The sequence below is a fragment of the Gorilla gorilla genome, chromosome 1, assembly GCF_029281585.2.
Source record: "Gorilla gorilla gorilla isolate KB3781 chromosome 1, NHGRI_mGorGor1-v2.1_pri, whole genome shotgun sequence".
NCBI lineage: Eukaryota > Metazoa > Chordata > Mammalia > Primates > Hominidae > Gorilla > Gorilla gorilla.
In genome coordinates, this window is record NC_073224.2 from 55,547,844 (window position 1) to 55,572,346 (window position 24,503).

Below are 24,503 nucleotides of genomic sequence, written 5' to 3' on the forward strand. Positions count from 1 at the left end.
ACCCCACTCCCATCCCAGTTCCTTCAGGCCAGCTAACCAGAGCCCTTTACTGATGCTGGGATCCTGATAACAGCTGTGTGAATGGAATGCTTATTGTGTGCCAATGCTCTCTGTGCTTAGCACCTTATTTAATTGTCGTAACAGCCTTATGAAGTAAGTACTATTATTTGTCCCACTTTATAGATGAGGAAGCCAGACTGTTTGCCAGCTTGCTTGAAGTCTTATAACTGGTAGTGGCAGAGCTGGGATCTGAAGCCAGACTTAGCTGATACTGAGCCCCATGCCCTGAGTCACTGTGATGTCTCTCTTGGGGTGACAGCTTTAATGGAGGACAGGGGATTGTGCAGGGAGACGAGGGCCCCCTTCTGGTTGGGATGAGATGATGGCATTTGTACGAGGCCTTGAAGGATGGGTAGGATTCAGCAGGTATGGGTATAGAAGAGGCGTTTTGGATGGTGGAAGAACAAGGGGTATGCTGAGGGCATAGGATACACATCATTTAAAAATCCGATTTTATTTTAAACACACAAAGTTATTAGCTATTTAAACTTCTCCTGAGGTGGATACATTAGCAAAACGAAGAATGAAAAATCTTTCTTTCAAAGCCTCTACGCTCTTGCCCCTCTCTGCTTTACCTCTGTCCTTCCCACTGGTAAAGAGAAGGTGTGAGGGGAGGCAGTACCTTGACGCCATCCTTAAACCAGGTGCCGGGTCCCAGGTCACTGGTGAGGGTACAGGAGAGTGTGGCAGCCTCCCCCGGCTGCACTTCCATGTCAGCCAGGCCCTGGGAGAAGTGGCCCATGGGGCCTGGAGAGACACAGAGGGAATCCCCAGGGCCGAGCCCCCAAGGCCATGGCCTGCGCTGTGCCCCGCAAGGCCACCATGGTCCTGCCAACTGGGCTTGGCTGGTGTCAGCAAGGCTGGTTCCCAGCACCTATGCTATCTTGGCTCCAATGTCCTGGTCTTCCCAGACAGGAGCCCAAGCATTGCTGCTTTTCTCAGCAGGACCTAGGCTGGCCCAGGAGACCTGGGGTATAAGGTATATGAAGGGCCCCCCCGCCACAGGTGAGAAGTCTGGTAACCCACAGAGAGTTGGGTCAACAACTCTGGTGCTGTGGACATAAGGTTTCAAGAGCAGATACCTGGGAGACCTCTGAGCCTCTCACAGGCTGGACCCCATCTGCGTAAAGAGGAAGAGGTTGCTTCCTAAATTTACAAAAGGTTCCTGAGAATGGGGAGCACTGGCAGGGACAAACTCCTGGGGCTGGAGGCAGAACTGGGACAGACCCAAGCATCCCAGTGGCCAGGGAGCTCCCCACTATCTCTAGCCCACGGGAGCCAGCTCAGCAGAGAAGCACCTACCTCGGGCATCCTTGGAGAAACTGCCAGTGCCAGGCTTGTATCTGGATGTGGAACTCCAGGTAGCATCTCTCCTCTCTCCATAGATGTCCAACCTGCCGTCTTTGCCACTTCTCCTGCTACCAAGGTGACCAGGGGGCTCCCGGCTCTGATCTTCATTCAGCATCTCCTCCAGGCACCCCCAGTTCTCTCCCATAGGCTGCCACCCCATGCTTCCAGCCTCGTCTGCTCCCCTTCTCTTTCCTCCTCCAACCTCAGCCCCTGACTGTGCCTGAGACCTGCTCCTGAGTGAGCCAGGCCTCCTGCCTGACCTCCCAGCCTCTTCCACTCCCTGCCCTTCATCTTCCTTTAGGGCCCCAGGACCCTGGACCTCACCATTCTCAGCCTCCAGGGACCCCTGCTTCCCGAGGGACCTCTTTCCTCCTCTCTGTCCCTTGCCTCGCTGAGAACTCAGGTCCTGGGTCCCTCCTGACCTATCTCTAGAGGCTTTTCTGCCAAAAGGACAATCTAAGCCATTCCAGGCTCCCTGAGGTCCGGACTCCCCAGGTTTTGGGGTGAGGGCATTCCCCCACTCAGCAGAATTCCCCTTGCCCAGGATACCTGAGTCCTCTGCATCAACAGAACTGCCCCTTCCAGGACTTGAACCTTTGCTATCCAGGGACCATGGGCTTCGGCATCCACCAGCCCCCTCTTGGCCTGGTGCACCCTCCCCGCCCTTAAAGCCCCCTGGCCCTTCATGGGTCCCACCAAAAGCTGCATCTTTCTCCTGCAGAGAACCGGAAGCTCTGGAGCCTGCGGGCTGCTTCCCAGCATCTATGCTGCCTTGGCTAAACCCCTGGTTTTCCCAATCAGGAGCCCAAGCATTGCTCGTCCCTTGTCTATCAGCAGGCCCTGATGTTGACTTGCCCCTTCCCCCAGGCATAGAGCCGCTGTCCAGATCCTGACCTGTCCCCACTGAACTCCCTGAGCCTACCCTTCTGCCTCCCAAAAGTGAGTCCCCACCTCCCTGAGATGCCAACCCCCCCTGGCCAGCAACTCTACCCCTGTCTGTCATTCCTGGTCCTGCTTTCCAGATGTCCCATTCATATCCAGACCCTAGAGCAGCCATTCCTGCCCAGGTCTCACCTTCCACTGCCCCCTTGCCATCAAGAAACCCAGAAGCCCCCATTATCCCTGCTTGGTCTGGAGACCTATCCTTCGCCCTGGGAGCCCCTCTGTCTCTAGAAGACCCTGGAGTCCCAGAACTGTCTTGCCATTCTTTGACATCTGGTTTTCCCTTGGCACCAGCAGCCTCCGAGGCCTCAGGGATCCCTGAAGTTCCATAGCCCCCAAGATCTTTGGTGGAGCCTCGCTCATCTGAAAGAGTCTGTCGCCTTCCCTGAGACCCTAGCACCCCTGTGCCCCTGGGGCTGTCTCTGTGTGCCATGCCACCTGCAGTGCCTGGCATTCCAGCCATCCCAGGTTCCACCCCAGGTCCTGCCCCATCCACAAGCCCGGTTTCCCTGGCTCGCTCTGGACCATCCTTGGAGCTCGTGCCACCCTCTGATGCTACCCAATATCCTGACCTGTGACCCATGGCTTTATGGCCTCTGGGTCCAGCCTCATGTCCTATTCCAGCCAGTGAGCCTGGTACTCCAAGCCTCCCTGAACCATCTCCATAACCCATCTCACCCTCTGGTCCCATTTCCCCAGATTCTCCTGAGCCTCCTCTATAACTGACCTCACTCCCTGACCCCATGCCACTAGTTCCCCCAAAGCCTTGCCTAGAACCTGCCTCATTCCATGACAAAATGTACCCAGAATCCTCCAAACTACCCCTAGAACCTACCTCGTTCCCTAATGGATTCCTCCCAGAACCCCCTAAAACATTCTTATAACCTGCCTCATCCCCTGAACTGATTTTTCCAGAACTGCCTAAACCATTCCTGTAATCTGTGTAACAGCCTGAACCCATTCCCTCAGGAGCTCCCAAATCCTTCCTATAACCTGCCTCATCCATTGACCCCATTTCCCCAGAACTCCCTAAAGCATCCCTGAAACCTGCCTTACTTCCTGAACCTATTCCCTCAGGAGCCCCCAAATCCTTCCTATAACCTGCCTCATCCATTGACCCCATTTCCCCAGAACTCCCTAAAGCATCCCTAAAACATGCCTTGCTCCCTGAACCTATTCCCTCAGGAGCCCCCAAATCCTTCCTATAACCTGCCTCATTCACTGACCCCATTTCTACAGAACTCCCTAAACCATCCCTGAAACCTGCCTTACTCCCTGAACCTATTCCCTCAGGAGCCCCCAAATCCTTCCTATAACCTGCTTCATCCATTGACCCCATTTCTTCAGAACCCCCTAAACCATCCCTGAAACCTGCCTTACTCCCTGAACCCATTCCCTTAGGAGCCCCCAAATCCTTCCTATAACCTACTTCATTCACTGACCCCATTTCTTCAGAACCCCCTAAACCATCCCTGAAACCTGCCTTACTCCCTGAACCCATTCCCTCAGGAGCCCCCAAATCCTTCCTATAACCTGCCTCATTCACTGACCCCATTTCTACAGAACTCCCTAAACCATCCCTAAAACCTGCCTTACTTCCTGAACCTATTCCCTGAGGAGCCCCCAAATCCTTCCTATAACCTGCCTCATCCATTGACCCCATTTCCCCAGAACTCCCTAAAGCATCCCTAAAACCTGCCTTACTCCCTGAACCCATTCCCTCAGGAGCCCCCAAATCCTTCCTATAACCTGCCTCATCCATTGACCCCATTTCTTCAGAACCCCCTAAACCATCCCTGAAACCTGCCTTACTCCCTGAACCCATTCCCTTAGGAGCCCCCAAATCCTTCCTATAACCTGCTTCATTCACTGACCCCATTTCTTCAGAACCCCCTAAACCATCCCTGAAACCTGCCTTGCTCCCTGAACCCATTCCCTTAGGAGCCCCCAAATCCTTCCTATAACCTGCTTCATTCACTGACCCCATTTCTCCCGAACCCCCTAAACCATCCCTAAAACCTGCCTTACTCCCTGAACCCACTCCCTTAGGAGTCCCCAAATCCTTTCTATAACCTGCCTTATTCACTGACCCCATTTCTTCAGAACCCCCTAAACCATCCCTGAAACCTGCCTTACTCCCTGAACCCATTCCCTCAGGAGCCCCCAAATCCTTCCTATAACCTGCCTCATTCACTGACCCCATTTCTGTAGAACTCCCTAAACCATCCCTAAAACCTGCCTTACTCCCTGAACCTATTCCCTCAGGAGCCCCCAAATCCTTCCTATAACCTGCCTCATTCACTGACCCCATTTCCCCAGAACTCCCTAAACCATCCCTAAAACCTGCCTTACTCCCCGAACCTATTCCGTCAGGAGCCCCCAAATCCTTCCTATAACCTGCCTCATCCATTGACCCCATTTCCCCATAACTCCCTAAAGCATCCCTAAAACCTGCCTTGCTCCCTGAACCTATTCCCTTAGGAGCCCCCAAATCCTTCCTATAACCTGCTTCATTCACTGACCCCATTTCTCCCGAACCCCCTAAACCATCCCTAAAACTTGCCTTACTCCCTGAACCCATTCCCTTAGGAGCCCCCAAATCCTTTCTATAACCTGCCTTATTCACTGACCCCATTTCTTCAGAACCCCCTAAACCATCCCTAAAACCTGCCTCACTCCCTGAACCTATTCCCTCAGGAACCCCCAAGTCCTTCCTATAACCTGCTTCATTCACTGACCCCATTTCTCCAGAACCTCCTAAACCATCCCTAAAACTTGCCTTACTCCCTGAACCCATTCCCTTAGGAGCCCCCAAATCCTTCCTATAACCTGCCTTATTCACTGACCCCATTTCTTCAGAACCCCCTAAACCATCCCTGAAACCTGCCTTACTCCCTGAACCTATTCCCTCAGGAGCCCCCAAATCCTTCCTATAACCTGCCTCATTCACTGACCCCATTTCTGTAGAACTCCCTAAACCATCCCTAAAACCTGCCTTACTCCCTGAACCTATTGCCTCAGAAGCCCCCAAATCCTTCCTATAGCCTGCCTTATCCACAGACCCCATTTCCCCAGAATGCCGTAAGCCACCCCTATAACCTGCTTTGCTCCCTGAACCCCCTCCCTCAGAAACCCCCAAATCTTTCCTATAGCCTGCCTCATCAATTAACCCCATTTCCCCAGAACCCCTTAAACCACCCCTGTAACCTGCCTTGCTCCCTGAATCCATTCTCTCAGGAGCTCCCAAATATTTCCTATAACCTGCCTCATCCATTGACCTCATTTCTCCAGAACCCCTTAAGCCATCCCTATAACCTGCCTTGCTCCCTGTGCCCATTCCCTCAGGAGCCCCCAAATCCTCCCTATAACCTGACCCCATTTCCCCATAACCTCCAATCCCATTCCTATGACCTGACTCATCCAGTGACCCCATCTCCCCAGGACCCCTTAAACCAACCCTGTAACCTGCACCCATTCCCTCAGGAACCCCCGAATCTTTCCTATTATCTGCTTCATCCATTGACCCCATTTCCCTGGAACCCTTTAAACCACCGCTATAATCTGCCTTGCTCCCTGAACCCACTTCCCTGGAATCCTGTAAACCACCCCTATAATCTGCCTTGCTCCCTGAACTTATTTCCTCAGGAGCCCCTAAATCTTTCCTATAACCTGCTTCATCCATTGACCCCATTGCCCCAGAACCCCCTACACCATCCCTATAATCTGCCTTGCTCCCCGAACCCATATTCTCAGGAGCTCCCAAATCTTTCTTATAACCTTCCTTATCCACTGACCCCATTTCCCCAGAACTCCCAATACCCTTCCTACAACCTGGCCCATCTGCTGATCCCATTCCTTGGAGGCCTCCTGAACCATCTCTAAAGCCTGCCTCACCCCCTGGCCCTGTACTCCTAGGCCCAAGGCCCCTTGACCTTCCTCCATAGGCTGTTCTGACCCCAGTTCCCTGAGGCCCTGGAAGTTCTGATCCATCCTCATAACCCAGCACATTGCCAGCCCCATAAGCCCACTGGCTCTCAGAAGCAGCCCCAGTGTGAGATGCGAGTGACTCAGGGTGCCTGGTATCATCCCTATAACCAGCTCCAGCTCCAGAGGCCTTAGCACCAGGGCATCTTGTCCCATCCCCCTCACCCACTTTGCTTCCTGCCCTCAGAGACCCTGGTCCCATGGCTCCTGGACCCCCAGAGCCATCTTCATAGCCTCCTTCTCCAAAGGCCCCCAGGGCCTCTGAGGCTCTGAAGCCCCCATAATTTCCAGTCTGACCCCAAGGCCTTATTCTTCCAGAGCTCTCTGGTTCTGCTTCCACACATCCCATCCCAACAGTCTCCACTACTCCAGGGGCCTTGAGACCACCTCTACCCACAGACCCTGTCACCCCAGGACTCCCTAGGCCGCCATCTGAATGGTGCCCTCCCCTAGGGTCCATGCCTGCCTGGCATGCAGAGGCCCAATTCCTGGTGTCATTCATGGGTGCTCCATCAGGACCACCTGAGCCATTCTTAAGACTGGCAACTCTCCCAGACCCTCCTCCTGCAGGGCCAGAATCTTCATTTCCAGACCACACTCCCCCAGGCGCTCCGGAGCCATGCCTGTACCCACCCCCTTCCTCAGACTCCACTCCCGCAGGTGCCCTAGGGGAAACTCTACAACCAGCACCATGGCCAGACCCCATTTCTCCTGGAACCCCTGAGCCATAGCTATAACCAGCCCTGCTTTTAGGGCCTATTTCCCTAGAATATCCTAAACCAACCTCGTACCTAGATTCCATTCTCCCGGGACCTTCCAAGCCATCCTTATAGCCTGTCTCACCTCTGGGTCCTTTTACTCTGGAGCTCCCTGACCCATTCCAGAAATCTGGTTCAGACCCTATTGACCCGGGACCTCTTAATCCTTCCTTATTTCCTAGTGTCCCCCCAGATCCCTGAGCACCCAGGCCTGGAGCCCTACTTAGCCAGTGGCTTCTGGCATCCACCCCCTGACCAGACTCTGTCAGTCCAGCCACCCGGATACCACCCATACCCTCTTGCCCTCCACTGGGCCCCAGCACTCCAGGCCCATGGTGGGGCCCAGTTTTTCTGAGGCTAGATGGTGTGTCATCCCAAGGACTTGTGCCCTTAGATTCTATTCTGCCAATACTCCCTGCTGCTCTGTGACCTGCTGTCCAGCCCCGGGAAGACTGGAAGCTTCTGGCGTCATCCCCTACCTCACCCGAGGCCCAAGCTGTTTCCTGGCAATCCCTTCCCCTGAGCTCCTGTAGGCCACCTTCGCAGCCTCTGGGGTCTCCTGGGCCTCCAGGGCCAGTTTTGTAGGCACTTCCTCTAACTACAGACTCCCCCCGGCATAGACCATCTGCCTCCTGCAGTGAGTCTTCAGCTTTGATCTCAGGACTCACATCTCCCAGAAGGAATTTTCTACCACCTGATATTGATGGTTCCTGGAAGTCCATGCCTCCAGGTATCTGTTCTAGCAACTCTCCTGACCCCCAGTAGCCCCTGGCTTCCCCATAGTCAGCATCTCTACCTCCCTGAGAACCCCAGGATTCAGGGCCCATGCCTACCTTGGAGCCAGAACCTCTTCCTCCAGTAAACTCCAGGGTGCCAGGACCTCCTGCCCCATTGCTGTCTCCAGCTTCTCCCAGGCCAGTCCCACCACCCCACACTACTATTCCTCTCCCCCTTTCCCTACTTGGAGCATCCCCTCTGTCCATCTCAGCCAGGCTGTCATCCTGTGAAATCTCCATCTGCTTTCCTCTTGGCCAGGACCCTACAGGATCAGACTGGCATCCCTGCAGGTCGCTCTTTCCTCTCCCAGGTCCCAGTCGAGCATCCCACAGTTGCTCTGGGGCATGCCTGTCCAGTTGTCTTCCACTGTCCCCTCTGTGCTCCTTTCCTTCCCTTCTGCTCCCCAGTCCTCCAGCCTGAAGCAGACTGGACCCAGCCTCCCAGCCTCCTGCTGTCCTCCAGCATTCATCACCGCTGCTGTCTCTGCCACGATCTTGCTGTTGTTTTTCTGGGAGGCCCAACCCTGATTCTGAGCTCTCTCCCTGTAGATGGGGCCTCTCTGCAAGGCTTCTGGCCCAGCCTCCCTCTCTGTGGGATTGATTTTCCCTGGGAAGAGTGGCTCTGCTTCCCTCTGCTACTGGAAAGCCCTCGCCCTCCTGTCCAGGGCCCCAGGCTGAGTCAGCTGTCCCTTTGTCCCCCATCAAGGAGTAGCCATGTCTGCCAAGGCCATCCCTGTCTGGGCTGGCTATGTGCTGGAGCCCAGAAGCCGGCCCAGCCCCTTCAAGGGAGCCCCACCTGGGGCCCTGCTCTTTGGATTTCTCTCCCTGGCTGTCGATGCTCCCAGACTCTTCTGCTCCTGAGGCCTGGGCTCCTTGCCTCTGCAGTTGGTGGTCAGCACTTGTGGACTGAAGGTCTTTATCCTTCCCAGCTTCGGTGAGGGGTTATTCATATGGAAGGTCAGTGCCCACATGGAGAGACAAGAGAAAATACCAAAACTCCTGTTAAATCCGGCCAAAGCACCTGCCTGAGCCCAACTGCTTGCCTGACCTGGACTTCCCCAGGAGAGAAGCAAGGTGACCACCTGGGAAGGAAGCCAGGGTGTTCCAGGGATGGATGGGTGAATCCCATCACCACCTCCCTAGTCCTATACCCTCAGGCCACCCTGCTACAGGCTTCATGAGGGTTTTGGAGAAAACGCATAAGCCAAAAGTCATTTGTTTATCAAACTGCTGCAGCAGGTGCATGGTTTTTAAAATATCGACTTGCTCTACCACCTGCCTTACTTATGTCCAATTTACACTTTCCTGGGAACATCTTGAACCCAAATTTCAATCCCCAGGGAAGTTTGAGAGTGCTCTCTGGTCTGGTGCAGGGGCTTCTCATCCAGACTGAACCTGGGCCACTGTCCCAAGGCTGCCTAGGACCCTAGAGCCATCTGTGCCCCAAAGTAATTCCAAGAGACCCAGTGGAGCAGGCACAGCTGCGAAGGGTTGGGTTGGCCATGAAGGTCTGCACTGCAGTGGGTGGAGAATAATCTAAGGAGCTTTCCTTATACTCTCTGACCAAAGGAAATCCCACTGCCTCGCCTTCCTCATGCCTCCGCAGCCCCAAGGTCTTCCCTGGAGGCAGAGAAAGACAGAGTTTTGAAGCACTCACCTTCAACCACCAGCCAGGCGCTGGAAGTGTAGAGCCCAGTGCCCAGCGAATAGGGGCCCATGTCTGAGAAACGTGCCCCCCTCACCACCAGCCGGTGGGTCAGCCCGTCGGGGGAGACAAACACTTCATATTTGTCACTGGGGTGGAGTAGCCGGTGCCGGAAATGCCAGGCTGCACTAGGGCAGGGGCTGGAGAGGGTACATTCGAAGACTGCGTCACCCTGCTCCTCACAGTGGGTCTCCGCCAGTGGGACCACCACTCTTGGGGGGATGGCTGCCAGGGAAACAGGAATGGGGATATCAGCTTGATGGTATGACACAGTGTGACCAGAGGCAGCAAGGCTGGCCGTTCAGAAATCCTGGCTTAGACCAGCTCAGCCACAAACTCCCCATGTTACCTTGGACAGGTCACCTCTGGACCTCAGGTGTAAATTCCCCCCAAGTAAAATGAGGGGTTACAATTATGAGCAATGAGGCTTATTTTCAGCTCTGGGATTCTATACTTCCAAACCCAAAAGTTATATTTGGGGACCAGGTGGATGCATGAAGGAAACCACTATGCTAAGAGCCAGTAGTTTATCTTATTCATCCTGTGACCATCTCCAAGATAAGTATTATTAATTTCTTTTTACAGGTGAGAAAACTAAGGCTTAAAAAGTTAAATAACTTGCCCCAGTCTTACGCAGTTAAGAGAAACCAAGATTCACACCCAGGTCTGGCTGACTCCCAAACCCATACTCCTTTTCCCAAACTGCACTGTTTTCAGGCTTTCCAAAGCCCCATCTGGGCACCTCCCCCGTGCTGGGGCACATAACCCCTTTTTTTTCTCCCCCAACTTTGATTCAGCCATGTTCTTATGACATGTCTGTCCAAAGCTCCCTTCCCCAGGCCTCTCCTTGTCCTTTCAAGAACACCCTTGAGCTGGCAGGTGCTCTGAGAGTGATGTGGACACAGGTACTCATGGGGATGGGACAGAGTTTGATGAAGGAGGAGTGTCAGTTCCTAGATGGGGAAGGAATACAGGAAGCAGAAAAGGAAAGGTCTGTATGGAGCGTGAGGATGCCTAACCCAGAGATTCTTGCTAGGGCGTTGTGGGAGATGGGACATGCAACAGAAAGGAGTTCTAGAGGCTGTGCAATTAGTCTGGATCTGATCTGAAAATAATTGGTGGCTATAGAAGGTCTAAGCAGAGGCATGACACATATGTTCTATGTCTGTGACAGTAATTCAGTAGAACCCAGCTCAGCACCAGGAGAGATAACTTGCACCAAGGCTTTGGAAAACAGAAAGCATCAAAATTTGGCCATCTAGGTATGTGTCCCTCTCCCAATTGTCTTTGCAGCTGGGGCCACATCACATTTACCCCCCAACACACACATTGCACCAACATGGACTCCATTTCTAACATATCTCCCCAACTCCAACTTCGGCAGTGTAGACCACTCACCACTGGCCTCCAGTTCTGTGGAGAAGACCACAGCATCCTCCACCTTGACCTGGTAAATGCCAGAGTCCTCAGGTCTCAGGTCTTGAATCTGGAACTCATAACGCTTCCCCAGCCGGCGCAGACAGTGCTTGGTCTGGTTGTTGAAGCCATAGGGGATCATCTCACCATCCTAAGGCCAGAAAAGGAAGAGGAGGCGGGCCTCAGCGGGTCCTCAGTGCTTCCTGCCCCAGTCCCATTCTGGCTATAACCAGCAGTTTTCTCCCACGGGCCCAGTCACCAGACAACAGATTCCTGGAACCATAGAGGAGCTGGGATGGGGTGGACAGCAGGGCCTGGAGAACATGGGAACAGGGATTGTGAACTGGATGGGAATCCATGCTCTAGGAATGTCCATGGAGTGAAAAGTCTGCAAGTGTTATACAAAGGGGCACCTGAAGTTGCTGACATTCCAGCTCAGGCTGTGAGTAGAGTTACACTCCAGCAGCCCTGCGAGGATAGCAGGGGAGGCCGGACACAACACCCATGGCCCAGAGGCCCCAGCTTAACTTATTCACCAACAGGAACTTGCAGAGAATAACATCAGATATCCATAAGGCTCTACAAAACCCAGTAATCTATATGCATACCTGCTTTAACTAAGCCCTACATAGGTTTGCTACTTGCTGAATATTAACAATAGCTAATACTTATTAGGGGCCCACTGTGTGCCAGGCACTGTTTCAGGTACTTAGGACACATCAATGCATAAAACAAAGATTCCTGCTCTCACTAGCTAAAATCCTATGGGGGAAAAATATAAATAATAAATGTCATAAATAAGTAAATAATTTATGTTAGAAAAAAATAGAACTGGCCGGGTGTGATGGCTCATGCATGTAATCCCAGCACTTTGGGAGCCTGAGGCGGGTGAATCACTTGAGGCCAAGAGTTCAAGACCAGCTGGCCAACATGGTGAAACCCTGTCTGTACTGAAAATACAAAAAATTATCTGGGTGTGGTGGCAAACACCTGTAATCCCAGCTACTCGGGAGGCTGAGGCAGGAGAATCACTTGAACCTGGGAGGGAGAGGTTGCAGTGAGCCGAGATTGCACCACTGCACTCCAGGCTGGGCAACAGAATGAGATGAAAGGAAGGAAGGAAGGAAGGAAGGAAGGAAGGAAGGAAGGAAGGAAGGAAGGAAGGGAGGGAGGGAGGGAGGGAGGGAGGGAGGGAGGGAGGGAGGGAGAAAGAAAGAAAGAAAAAGAAAGAAAGGGAAAGAAAGAGAGAAAACCAGGGAACAAAAAGGTAGATATGGGTCCAGGGCTCCTGAGTGCCAGGATGGGGCTGGAGGGACATAGTGGAATCACACGGAGTGGCCAAGGGAAGTCTCTTTGCCATGAAGGAATTAGCCCTGTCGATATCGGGGATGAGCATGCCAAGCAGAGGGAACACCTGGGCAAAGGAACAGGGACAAGGCCAGTGGGGCAGGAACTGAGGGACAAGGGGAAGAGAAGCAGGAATAAGCAGAGAGGTGAGGGGAGGGGCAAGTCACACATGATGTCATTTAGCACTGCAGTACACCATGAGGCAGGTCCTATATTATCCACAGTTCACAAGTGAGGAAGCCGAGGCATGGGGAAGATAAGTATCTTGTCTGAGGTCATACAGCTTATAAGTGATGAAGCTGGATGAGTTTGGCTACAGAACTAGCCAAATTTTACCAACTGCTTCCCACCTGCCTCTGCCCCCATCTGGTTGGCAGATAATTACTCCTAGAGCCCAGGTAGGGATGTATGAAGTCTCTGGAAAGAAAGCTCAGATGGAAAGGGGTGCACTTTCTCAGAACCCTCTTTTCACCCCCATGCTCTGGTGTTAGACACAATTTACAGAGAATCACAGGCCCAGCTGGAGAGCCTGTTATGCTCAGTGTGAGATAAGAAGTCCCTGTGGATGGATGGTCTACAACAGGGTTTGGTCCAAATCCAGCCAGGAACTCCATGGGATGAGGGGCTCACCACTTGTGTGCTCTGGTTGTTCCCTTGGAGGAATGCAGGGTACCCATAGTTCCCTCCCCACTAGACCTGCAGCATCCCTGCCAGATCCCCCCACCCATAGCCCCTCCAGCCATACCTTATACAGGTAAATCTTGCTCTGAGAATCCTTGAGATCCAGCTCCAGGTAAAACTTTGCATTCCCATCCTTGGTGACCCTGATGTGTCTTAAGCTGGAGATGGCGTTGATGTACTACAAAGCAGACAAACCCACCAGGAGAGCTCATGAAGCTCTCTCTTCGGGGTACTCTGAACCCTCATAGGCCCTGGTACCATCCCAGGCCCACAGCATTCCAGATGAGCATGCACTGGCCCCTTTTACAAGTGGGGGAAAGTAAGCCCCTCAAGGAAGGAAATTCTCCAAGATGAGAGATCAGATCAGGAAGATGACCAAGAAAAGACCCCAGGTGTTCAGTTGCTAGAACACAGGGGGGCTTTTCCATGTATCTGTACTTCTAACGAACATTAGTTGAACACCTACCGTGTGCAAAGCCCTGTGCTGGTTCCTGTGTTAAAGCCAGTGGGAAAGCTTGGAGGAGAGAAGGCTGAGACCCTAGGTGTTAGGTTTAAGGAAACTTATCTTTCAAGGGGATAAGATACTATTTTCAGGATAATGAAAACTAGTTGTTTTCCATTTTCAGAAGAAAAATTAGACTTATGCTATAGTTAAGTTAGACACAGGAAAGAAATTCCTGTACAGATGATAAGATTCTGGGATCAGAGTGCTAATGGGAACTGTGAAATTCCCTTCCATGAAAGCCTTTAGAAGTAAACCAGGTAGCCAGGTGCGGTGGCTCACGCCTGTAATCCCAGCACTTTGGGAGGCCGAGGCAGGCGGATCACTGTTAGCCAGGAGATCGAGACCATCCTGGCTAACAAGGTGAAACCCCGTCTCTACTAAAAATACAAAAAGTTAGCTGGGTGTGGTGGCAGGCGCCTGTAGTCCCAGCTACTCGGGAGGCTGAGGCAGGAGAATGGCGTGAACCTGGGAGGCGGAGCTTGCAGTGAGCCAAGATCCGGCCACTGCACTCCAGCCTGGGCGAAAGAGCAAGACTCCATCTTAGAAAAAAAAAAAAAAAGAAAGAAAAAGAAATAAACCAGGTACCTCCCCCCGCAATCTGGTGACAATGATAATGATAGCAAAAATCAAGGCACTAAGCTAAGTACTTTAATTACATTCTCTCATTTATCCTCCCAATAACCCTACAAGGTAGGCATGACTATAATTCCCATTTTACAGATGAAGACACCAAGATACAGAGGCCCTAACTCTTCCAAAGCTCCAGAGTTTAGTAAGTATCAGAACCAGGTTGCAAAGGCAGGACACCAACCTGGGATCCCAGGGCCTTAGCCAGATACCCCACTGGGGACTAGATGGAGACAGGCCCCTTGATCATACTTGGTTTCCTAAGTTCTGCCTCCAAGCCCACCTCCAGGTGTGAGGCACCTATGGTCCAGGTGTGTGGGGTGGGCATGGAGTGAGGGGTGGGCATGGGGTGAGGCACCTGTGCCATCTTGTCCTCCTGTTCCTTCTTCATCTCCTGCAGCCTACGCAACATGCCACGGTAGTCGACGATGCCATACTTCAAGCAGATCTTCTCATAGTCCTTCCTGTCTGCTGTCATCAGCAGCTGCCATATCTGCTCAAGGTCCATCTTTTTCTTGGGGGCTGGTGGGGCCCTGGGGAGCAAGGCTGGCAGGTCAGAGGCCAGAGGAATCCCTGCTCCTCTGTTGGCCACCTGGCTCTGGTGCCCCAAGTAGTTCTGGGAAGCTGCTCTATCTGCACTTGAGGAAACGCAGAGCCTGGAATCTCTGGGACTGACCACTGTTGAGGCCAGAAGGATTCAGAGATGGGTGGGGCGAGCCTCAGCCTCATCCCACAACTTTCAGGAGAAATGCTCCTGACAACTTGTATTGTAGATTTCTGAGTAGGATGTCTGGGGAAAGTGGGTGTTGCACTGTTCTGTTGCTTAAAAAAAAAAAGTTACATCATTGTTCTGGTGGACCACCACATTTTGCAAATGAGGAAATCAGAGGAGAGATGATTAACTCAAGGATATAGAGCTTTGAAATGGCAGAGCTGGAGCTCTGTCCCATTCCCATCCAGTTCAGTCCCCTTCCCATCCTCCCATCTGCTACTGGCAGTCTAGCTCCCTGCTGTGTTGGGTAGAGGTGGGGCCCAAGCCCAGCTTACTTATGGAAATAGCAGGGGGTGAATACTATGGGAGCCTCCAAAATCCCTCGTGGACAGGCCCAAACCCACCTCTTTTTCAGCAACTTCCGGAAGTCCATCAGCTCCTTCCTGAGGTCTGAAAAAGGAGCAGGAATGAGGCCTCAGTCCCAGGTGGGATGACTGAGGGTTGATGCAGAGCTTTTCTGTGTTGTCCATGCTGACAACTGAGCCTTTGGAAGGGGCTCTCTTGAAGACTGGTGGTGATCCACAAGGTGTTCATGGTGGCTCAACCAGGCAGGGAACACCAGGAAAGGAGTAGCCTATCCCCCACAGGCCCCAAGGAGGTTTCTGACAAATCTGCCTACCTTCCTGCGGTTCCCTGTGCCTCTTCCGATTCTTCCGAAAGCCAACTGCAACATCCAGGGAGGAGAGGAAGGAGTCGATGTGGACAAGCAGGGAGAGAAGCAAGACATGTTGATGGTCTTCCTGAGAAACTGATGGAGTCCCAGAGCCCTGCTCTCCCCACTGTCCTCTAAGGCGTGGACGATCCCAGCAAGAGGGATGGAGCAGGGTGGAGGGTCTGTCCATCATAAGCCTTTTTACCCCAGAGCCTTACCATGACCAAGGGGACCAACCTAAGCATCATCTCATGCAGGGGAGGCCCAGTCATGTGTCCGCAGGGGCCAGGGAGGTGGCATAAATGCGTGAAGCAGACACTGGCAACCACAACAAACTCAAGAGTATCTAAAGGGGCAGCTGCTCTTTCACTCCACCTGGGAGCTGCCATTTCAGGGTATAGGCCCAATATTGCCAAATAGGTCAGACATTGCTGTTTGGCTAATCCTGCAGCCATTTGTAATCTTCATCATCTGCTTCCACTAGAGAGGCTGAAAAAGCTAAACACTCACCTTCCCCAGCTTCCCTTGCAACTAGCAGTGCTCATGTGACACTGTCCTGACCAATGAGCTCCAGGAATTTCTGAGAAAGCCTTTGCTTCCTCTATAAAAAGGGTGGATGGACTGGTCGTGATGGTTCATGCCTGTAATCCCAGCACTTTGGGAGGCTGAGGGGGGAGGATAGCTTGAGCCCAGGAGTTCCAGACCAGCCTGGGCAACACAGGGAGACCCTGCCTCTACAAAAAAAATAAAAAAATTAGCTGGGTGTGATGACACATGCATGTAGTCCCAGCTACTTGGGAGGCTGAGGTGGGAGGATCACTTGGGCCTGGGAGGTCAAGGCTGCAGTGAGCCATAATCACACCACTATACCCCAGCCTGGGCAACAGGTCTCAAAAAATAAAAGGCCAAGCACAGTGGCTCATGTCTGTAATCCCAGCACTTTGGGAGGCCGAGGCAGGTGGATCACCTGAGGTCAGGAGTTCGAGACCAGCTGGCCAACATGGTGAAACCCTGTCTCAACTAAAAATACAAAAATTAGCCAGGCATGGTGGTAAACGCGTGTAATCCCAGCTACTCAGGAGGCTGAGGCAGGAGAATTGCTTGAACCCGGGAGGCAGATGTTGCAGTGAGGTGAGATTGTGCCACTGTACTCCAGCCTACGCGATGGAGCAAGACTCCAGTCCATCTCAAAAATATAAAAATAAAAATAAGAGAGGCAGATGGACCTGGGCCACCTCTTCCACCTTCCTACCTTGAACATGGATTATATTTGAATCTGCCACAGCCCTCTTATGGCCATGAGGTGATAAGCCAATCTGCTAAGGATGGCAGAGCAGTGGGAACGAAGGAATCAGCTCTCCGATGGCAGCCCTGAGCTGTGGTATGAGCCCTGGACGCCACTCGCAAAACTTCTTATGTGAAGGAATGAAATATCGTTATTTCTTAGGCTACTCTTAGTAGGATTTTCTGTTACTTGCAGGCAGATCAATTGTAAGCATAACCAATGGCGAGACTAGACCTGCTTCCTCAAGAGATATCTACCTTTTAATTACTACAGGTTGACAATTTTTAAAATTTCAAACACCACGCACACCAAAAAAAACATGTCTGAGAGAGAATTTGGCCTTTGTCACCTCTGGCATAGGCCTGTCCAAAATATCCTTTGCACGGTGGAGAAACTGAGACCCAGAGAGGAAAACGAAGCCCATTGAATGAGTTAGCAGAAGCTCTAGGACTAGAAGCCAGCTTTCAGGTCCTGCTCATTTACTGGGCCAAGAGAATATCCTTCAGAGTATCTGCCAAGGTGTGCCTTTTTAAACACATGCAGACTCAGTGTGCATGTAGATGAAGCCCGGGGCCCAGCACAAGGTGGGGCTGCAGCAGCGGCAGCAGCCTGGATGGGCCTCCCTTCCCTCCCCTCCCCTCCCTCACTAGCCACGGGGCCTCTGATTCCTCTGTGGGTCTCTGCCCTGTGCACTGATGAGACAAACTCAGGGAAAAGCCCACCTTCGATGACGGTGAGTCTCGCTGAGCAAGCGGCCTCTCCGTACGCATTTACTGCTGTGCAGCGGTACAGATCCGTGTCCTCGCCTGTCAGCTTGTTGATCTGCAGAGAGGCCAAGGGCAGAGGAACAGGGCTACCACATCCCCTTCCTCCATTTACTAGACACGGCTATGTGTTGGGGGTATAAAGTGAGTAAGACATGGTTCTTTTCCTCATGGAGCTCACAGTCTTTATCAGGAAAGACAGACCCCAAAACAGAAACCTGGTTTGGGACAGAGGGTGGATGTATCAATTCTTTGCCATCAGAGGCAATGTAGCGAAGTAGAAAGAGTGTGCTTTTTGGGGTCAGATGGATCTGGGCCTGAAAACAGTCTCTGTCCTGTATTATTAGCTGTGGGACCTTGGGCAAGTTACCCAACTTCTCTCAACTTCAGTTTCTTCATTTGTAAGATGGGAATATAATACCTCAAAAAAGTGGTGAATAATTAGAATTAAATATATAATCTATGTCAAATATTTAGCCCCTGGGACATAGTAGGGCCTGGCACATAGTAGGTATCCCATGGTTAGTATTTATAATATTGCTCAGATTAGCCAAGATTGATTGAGTACTCACTACAGGCCAGGCACTAGCTAGACACTTTACATAAAACTTTCATCCTCATAACAACTCCTGACCAGGTGCAGTGGCTCATGTCTGTAATCCCAGCACTTTGGGATGCCGAGGCAGATGGATCATTGTTGGTCAGGAGTTCAAGACTAGCCTGGCCAACATGGTGAAACCCCATCTCTACTAAAAATACAAAAATTAGCCGGGCGTGATGGTGCATGCCTGTAATCTCAGCTACTTGGGAGGCCGAAGCAGGAGAATCGCTTGAACCTGGGAGGTGGAGGTTGCAGAGAGCCAAGATCATGCCATTGCACTCCAGCCTGGGCGACAGAGCGAGATCCATCTCAACAACAACTCATAACAACTCCTTAAAGTAGGTACTATTATTACCCCCTTTTTACAAATGAGGAGACAGAGGTAAAAAGAGTAAAATGACTTTCTAAAGCCAAGGTGGTGGGCCTGGGATTGTAGCTCCAGCAGTCTGACTTCAGAGCTTGAGCTCTTAAGCTCCAGTCTACACCACCTCCCAGGTTATCAGCAGAGGTATCTGCAAGCCTGCCAGATCCATTCTTGGCTCAGGCAACTTTGAGTCACAAGGTGGAGTTGAATGGATTCAACCTCAACGAGGAGTATGTCTTACTCCTCTAGGGATTGGAGGCTGCCAAAGAGACCTTCAAGGGGATGGGAAAAGATGAGTAGACCCTGGTCGGGGGAAGAGCTATGGTTCTTACCTGCAGTACGTGCTCCTTGCTGCCAGGGCTGGAGGAGATCTTGTACTTGCTGGAATCACTGAGGTCACCTTTGGAGTTCTGCCAACGCACCTCGGGCCTGGGCTCCCCGCAGACCACAGCCCGAAAGACAGCATTTTTCCCTGCAGCAGGAAGAGACGAGTAGGGAGACTGACAAGTTGGGAGAGGGTGACTGTATACTTTATTTAAATTTTAATTTATATCGTCTTCCTCATCTAGGTATTTCAACTGCCCCTTCCAAAAAGGATGCCAGGCCTTGGTCCCCTTGACTCAGGACTCAGAATACGCAGGTGGAAAGCAGCAGATTCCAGGCACCCAGAAGGCAGTGCTTCCTCTTTCTATATTGCAGAAGCTTGGGCTGCTTGTAGGAAAGAGACAGGTGGACTGGCCCTGGTGAAAGGGGAGGCCAGCAGGGCTTTAGGGGACAGGGGCTTTTCTTTGAGAGTGGGTGAGCAAGGAGTCTGAAGGCTCTGCCAAGACTAGGAAGGGAATGAGATTTTGTGAGTTCCGGCCAGGCGCAGGGGCTCACGCATGTAATCCCAGCACTTTGGGAGGCCAAGGCAGTCGGATCACCTGAGATCAGGAGTTCGAGACCAGCCTGGCCAACATGGTGAAACCCCATCTCTATTAAAAATACAAAAATTAGCCAGGCGTGGTGGCACGTGCCTGTAATCCCAGCTACTTGGGAGGCTGAGGCAGGAGAATCACTTGAACCCCAGAGGCAGATGTTGTAGTGATCAGAGATTGCGCCACTGCACTCCAGCCTGGGCAACAGAGCGAGACTCCATCTCAAAAAAAAGAAAAAAAAAAAAAAAGAAAGGAAGAGATTTTGTGGCTTCCCTTCCTACTCTCTAGGGGGAGGAGGAATCACAACTAGGAGGAGGAGGAGTGGCTATTTGGTGCCCGAAGGATCTGGTCCTGAGACACATGTTTCAGCCTCAGAAAAGACCCCATGCTCCATGCCTGTCATAGAGGCCTGGGAACTGCCCGCCCTCAAGGAATCCCTCAGCCTCCCACCAGGAACATCTCAGTAGACAGCAATATAGACCAAAGGCCCAAGGGCCCTTCCCAATTTCTCATTACCTTGTTCCAGATTTAGAAAAATAAAATACCATTCTTTTTCTTATTACCAGGATGCTATGAACTAAAATTTATTGCAGGTTATGTGTTGGGGAAAGAACAACAATTCCCACTTTTTCCCCAATAAGGCTTTGTTCCCACCACTTTCTTGGACACCTTCTTATGTGGCCTTCTAGAAAGGCCTTCCTGAGCCCAGCCTGTGAGCCACAGCAGGTGCTGCTGCCTGGAGGCGAGGATTGGGAGGAGTCAAATTAACTGTTTTAACAGTGCCTCTCTGCAGCAGTGGCTTTGAGGCGAGGAGACAGGGACCGGGAAACACCACAACCTCTCCCTGCTCCCCAGTTTAGCATTTTTCCATCCCTGCCCCCCAGATATTTCTCACACCAGAATAGCATGGTGTCTCTTCACTCTTTATCCACTCTTTTCCCCAGGCCCCTTGTCACTTCTAGGGTTCCAGGTAAGCACATACCCCCTCAAGGATAGGAGGGAGATGGGCTATGGCCTAGTGATGGATATAGGGCCTGGGTCCCCAGGAAGGTGGGTGCCCCAGCCCTCTCCCCTGGGAGGTAGGAGAGCAGGAATCTTGCCTCCCCTCCACAGCTCCCCTCTGGGCTCACCCTCTGGCAGAGCCAAGGTGACGGGCTTCTGCTCAAAGTCCGGCGTGCCGCAGCCTTCGGGGATCTCCTCCACCAGCTGCCAGATGCTCACTCCAGGGATGTGGGACTTCCGGAGCTTTCCTGGAGAATGCAGGAGGGAAGGAGATGGGCCTTCCACCTTCTCCCTCTTGGGTGGCCCTTCAACAGAATGGGCATCCACCCACTCACCCAAGGAGCAAGAAGCCCCTTCTCGCTCCTACTTTTGGGTCAGGATTATTTGTACTACCTCCTGCCTGTGCACAGTGCTTTTGAATTCTCTAGTGGGAATCTGGTGGCACACACTCTGGCAGTGTGAATGGAGCCTCTAGGAAGTGGGTGGGGCACCCTAGGAAGACCCTGAGTGTGTCACTGGGGAAAAGCTGGGAAGAAAGAGTGAGAAAGGGCTCCTTCTCAGGAAGCCAAGAAGCAGGAGCTCGTGTGGGGGCTTTGCACTTACTCAGGAAAACAAATCAAAACCCAAAGCCAAGACTCAAAAAAAAAGCCAAGCACGGTGGCTTACGCCAGTAATCCCAGCACTTTTGGAGGCCGAGGTGGGCAGATCACCTGAGGTCAGGCATTCGAGACCAGCCTGACCAACATGGTGAAACCCCACCTTTACTAAAAATACAAAAATTAGCCAGGCATGGTGGCAGGCACCTGTAATCCTAGCTACTCGGGAGGCTGAGGTGAGAGAATCACTTGAACCTGGGAGGTGGAGGTTGCAGTGAGCTGAGATCGTGTCACTGTACTCCAGCCTGGGCAACAGAGTGAGATTCTGTCTCATAAAAAGCCAACAACAATAAAAAAAAATAAAAAAATAAAATAAGGAGGAAAAAAAACAACAACAACAAGATGGGCAAGTTCCCAGAAATCTCTGATCCCTACCACTTCTCTCCTCTCTGTCCTGGTAAGGATCGCCAGGGAGGGCTGGGGAGGGGAGATTAGTTCTTCTCTCACCTGCCATAGTTCTGCCTCCTCTTTGACTCCTCTGAGGGTAGAAGTTCTATTTCCCTGAGAACAGAAATGGAATTGCTTTTGAGAAATCCAGGCTGGTCTCACCCCACCCCTCCCACACCATCAGTGCATCAGCCAATGTCTGGGGTGGGAGCTGGAAAAAGCTGCTGCCCCCCAAGAGCTTTTCTAACCCACTAACGGCACTGATTAGTTTCCTGCAATTCCCTGTCCCCAGCAAAACCAATTTCCCAGAGACCAGGGAGTAGGTAGCATGCTACCCAGTTGGTAACATTCCCAGGTAAAGGGAACCATAAGCTGAGCCTGCACACTGTGCCGGTGGCCTGGCCTCCTGGTGGGACCCCAGACCTGATTACCCTGCCCAGAGCGTGAGACACAACCCTCCCAAACCTGAGGAAATCAGACCCATTCAGGATCCTTTCAGCTGTGTAAGGATTCAGCTGTGAAAGGATTTCAGCTGTGAAAGGATTCAGGATCCTTTCAGCTTGCCCCATTGACTTTGGAATGGGAATTCTCCAAGGACATTCTTTGGGCCTCCTGGCTCTTTACCTAACTCTGAGATTTTCTGGCAGGACACTGAAGCCCTCTACTTCCCACGCTCCACCAATCTAGAATCCTTCCGGTCACAAGGTCTGCAGGGGAGAGGCCTCAAATTTGCTGCTCTTAAGCTCTTCTTGGCCCAGGCCTGTAGGATCCCCATAAATCCATCTGCTCCCCTCAGAAGCCAGTGAATTATAGTGTCAGGTGAATAGGAGTATTTTCCATTCTCTCACCACCACCATCTCTCCTGATTTCCTCTTAATTGCCTCCATCTGTTATGGCCAATGGGGAGTCCCACACAGGAGAGGAAGGGGGTTGGGTCTGGGGTGGGATGAGAGCCATAAATCAGGGAGGGGGGATGTCTTGAAAGAATCTTCCAGCAGTCCCACCCTCTGTGCGATTGGCCCATGGCCAAGCGGTTCCATTTTGGGGACTCCATTTTCTGCCCAAAGAGCCTTATCATTAATATAGAATCACACATGACAGAGCAAATTCCTCTCTCCCATGGAGATCGTTCCATTTCACAACGGCCACCCACTGGCACTTCTGACCCCTGGCAGCCCCTCGCCAGCCCAGCCGCTGCACCCTAGCGTGCTGGAATGCCATGGTACGCCAACTGCGTTCTGGAGCGGTCACGGGTGCCACAGGCACTACGCTGAAGGGAGTCACGAGGAAGGGTGGGAGGGAAGGCAGCCACCAACAGATGAGGACCCAGCTGGACACGGCCAGGGGGAGGGCTGCAGGGGCCCCCATCCCAGCCACCCCTCAGTGCAGCCTCCTGGTAGATGCAAGTGCACTGGTGCCAGCCGGTGACCCCCACACTGGAGTAGTTTGAGTTCAACACAGCTATCTGAGTCATCATCCCCATCGTCACCTACATCATCACCACGAGCAGCTATCATCCCGTTACTCAGCTATTGGTCACACATGAAGAAGGATGACGCTGATACCACTCTTCTCCCTCCAGCCTCCTGCCTACAGCTCCCAGCTGAGGAGGGCAAAAGAAGCAAAGCTCTTGGGGGAACTTACGGATGTGACGTTAAGCATCCACTTCTGGAGCTCCACTCTCTTTTAGAATAAGCCAGATTTGGTACAAAGTCAATGACACAGGGGAAGAGATCTGTTGGATTGGAGACTAGAGGGATGTAGTCTCAGTTGGAAGGGATGAGAAAGGAAATGAATTCTCTCCTCCATAATTCATTCCCACATTTGAGAAGAACTCCAGTTCTTCCCAGAAGGAAACAGCAGTTTGTGTCCTCATTTCAGCTGTCCCAACAACACTCTCAAGCACTGGATCCTGGGACAGTCCCTCCCTGCCCCCTCTCCAGGACCTATGGCTCCCCATCCTTTTTCCCTACCCTCCCCGGATCCATCCTGCAGATCCAGGTCCCTGCTACCTCCAGTTGGTCCCTGCTACCTCTCAACTGGTACAAATTGAGGCAGGAAGAGCCAAATGGAGTTCTCTCAACTGCTTTGACCATGATACTAACCAAAATATAACAAGTCCCAGCCCGAGGTCCTTATTCTGGACTGCTAGTGATATTTTTAATCTGGTCATCGTATCACACCCAAAGTCAAGCCGTGTCCAGAAAATTAGAGCCAGGACAGAAATGCCCAGACAGGACACACTGAAATTCTCTCCTCCAGATATCCTGGAGTAACCTAGAGGGGATACAGGTGCACCCCAGTGTGTGATCCGCCAGCCAGGGAATGTTCCCCAGGCAGACGTCCTGCCCACTGCCTGCCCCTTCCTGCATAGAAAAGCTGGACAGCAGGCTAGTGTCTCCATCCTGGCCCTACCCTGGCCCGGGTGGGCAGCCAGGTGTGAGCACCCACTTACCTGGGTGTACCGCTGACCTCCCGCTTCCTGTCTGCTCCCTCTTCCCCGTTTCCAGCTGCTGCTTGCTGAGGCTCTGGATCGACTGGTAGTGGACAGGCAGGGCTGGAGCAGGTGTTGGTTGCTGCAGGCGCCTCTGCTCCCTCTGCCCCTCCCACTCACCCCGCCTCCTCCTTCTCCTCCAGTCCAGGCTTGGCAGGGCAAGGCCCCCCAGGGCTAACATTCTAGCTCAGAGGAGGTCAGAGATGGAAGGGTCCTGTGACATCAGTCCATCCAACTCCTCGCTTTGCAGAGCTTTAAGCTCTTAACCAGACTGGCTTAGTGTAAATTTGCCCCATGAAGCCTCATTTATACGACCCTTTTTAGCAAGGACATTTTCATTATCCAAACCCTTAACTTTTCAGCTAAGCTGGTCCCTTGGGACCTTTGACACCATAAGTCACACAGATACATAAAGCCACTGCCCTCTTGGGAATCACACCTCCAAGTGGTATCAAACA

General features: G+C 52.2%; 1 protein-coding gene across 1 annotated transcript in view; it reads right to left on the reverse strand.

The window, feature by feature from the left end:
- Positions 1-24,090, reverse strand: part of IGFN1 (immunoglobulin like and fibronectin type III domain containing 1) — a 38,040-nt gene extending 13,950 nt beyond the window's left edge. The window contains exons 1-14 of the mRNA XM_031000878.3: positions 24,007-24,090; positions 21,612-21,665; positions 20,637-20,756; positions 18,922-19,061; positions 17,583-17,682; positions 15,543-15,587; positions 15,268-15,313; positions 14,510-14,684; positions 13,084-13,197; positions 10,974-11,142; positions 9,528-9,800; positions 8,748-8,799; positions 1,363-1,478; positions 683-807 (exon numbers count right to left, since the gene is read on the reverse strand). Coding sequence (XP_030856738.3) covers positions 683-807; positions 1,363-1,478; positions 8,748-8,799; positions 9,528-9,800; positions 10,974-11,142; positions 13,084-13,197; positions 14,510-14,684; positions 15,268-15,313; positions 15,543-15,587; positions 17,583-17,682; positions 18,922-19,061; positions 20,637-20,756; positions 21,612-21,618 — 1,482 coding nt within the window. The 5' untranslated portion in view covers positions 21,619-21,665; positions 24,007-24,090. The remainder of the gene's footprint in view (positions 1-682; positions 808-1,362; positions 1,479-8,747; positions 8,800-9,527; positions 9,801-10,973; positions 11,143-13,083; positions 13,198-14,509; positions 14,685-15,267; positions 15,314-15,542; positions 15,588-17,582; positions 17,683-18,921; positions 19,062-20,636; positions 20,757-21,611; positions 21,666-24,006) is intronic.
- Between the last annotated feature and the right edge of the window lie 413 nt (positions 24,091-24,503).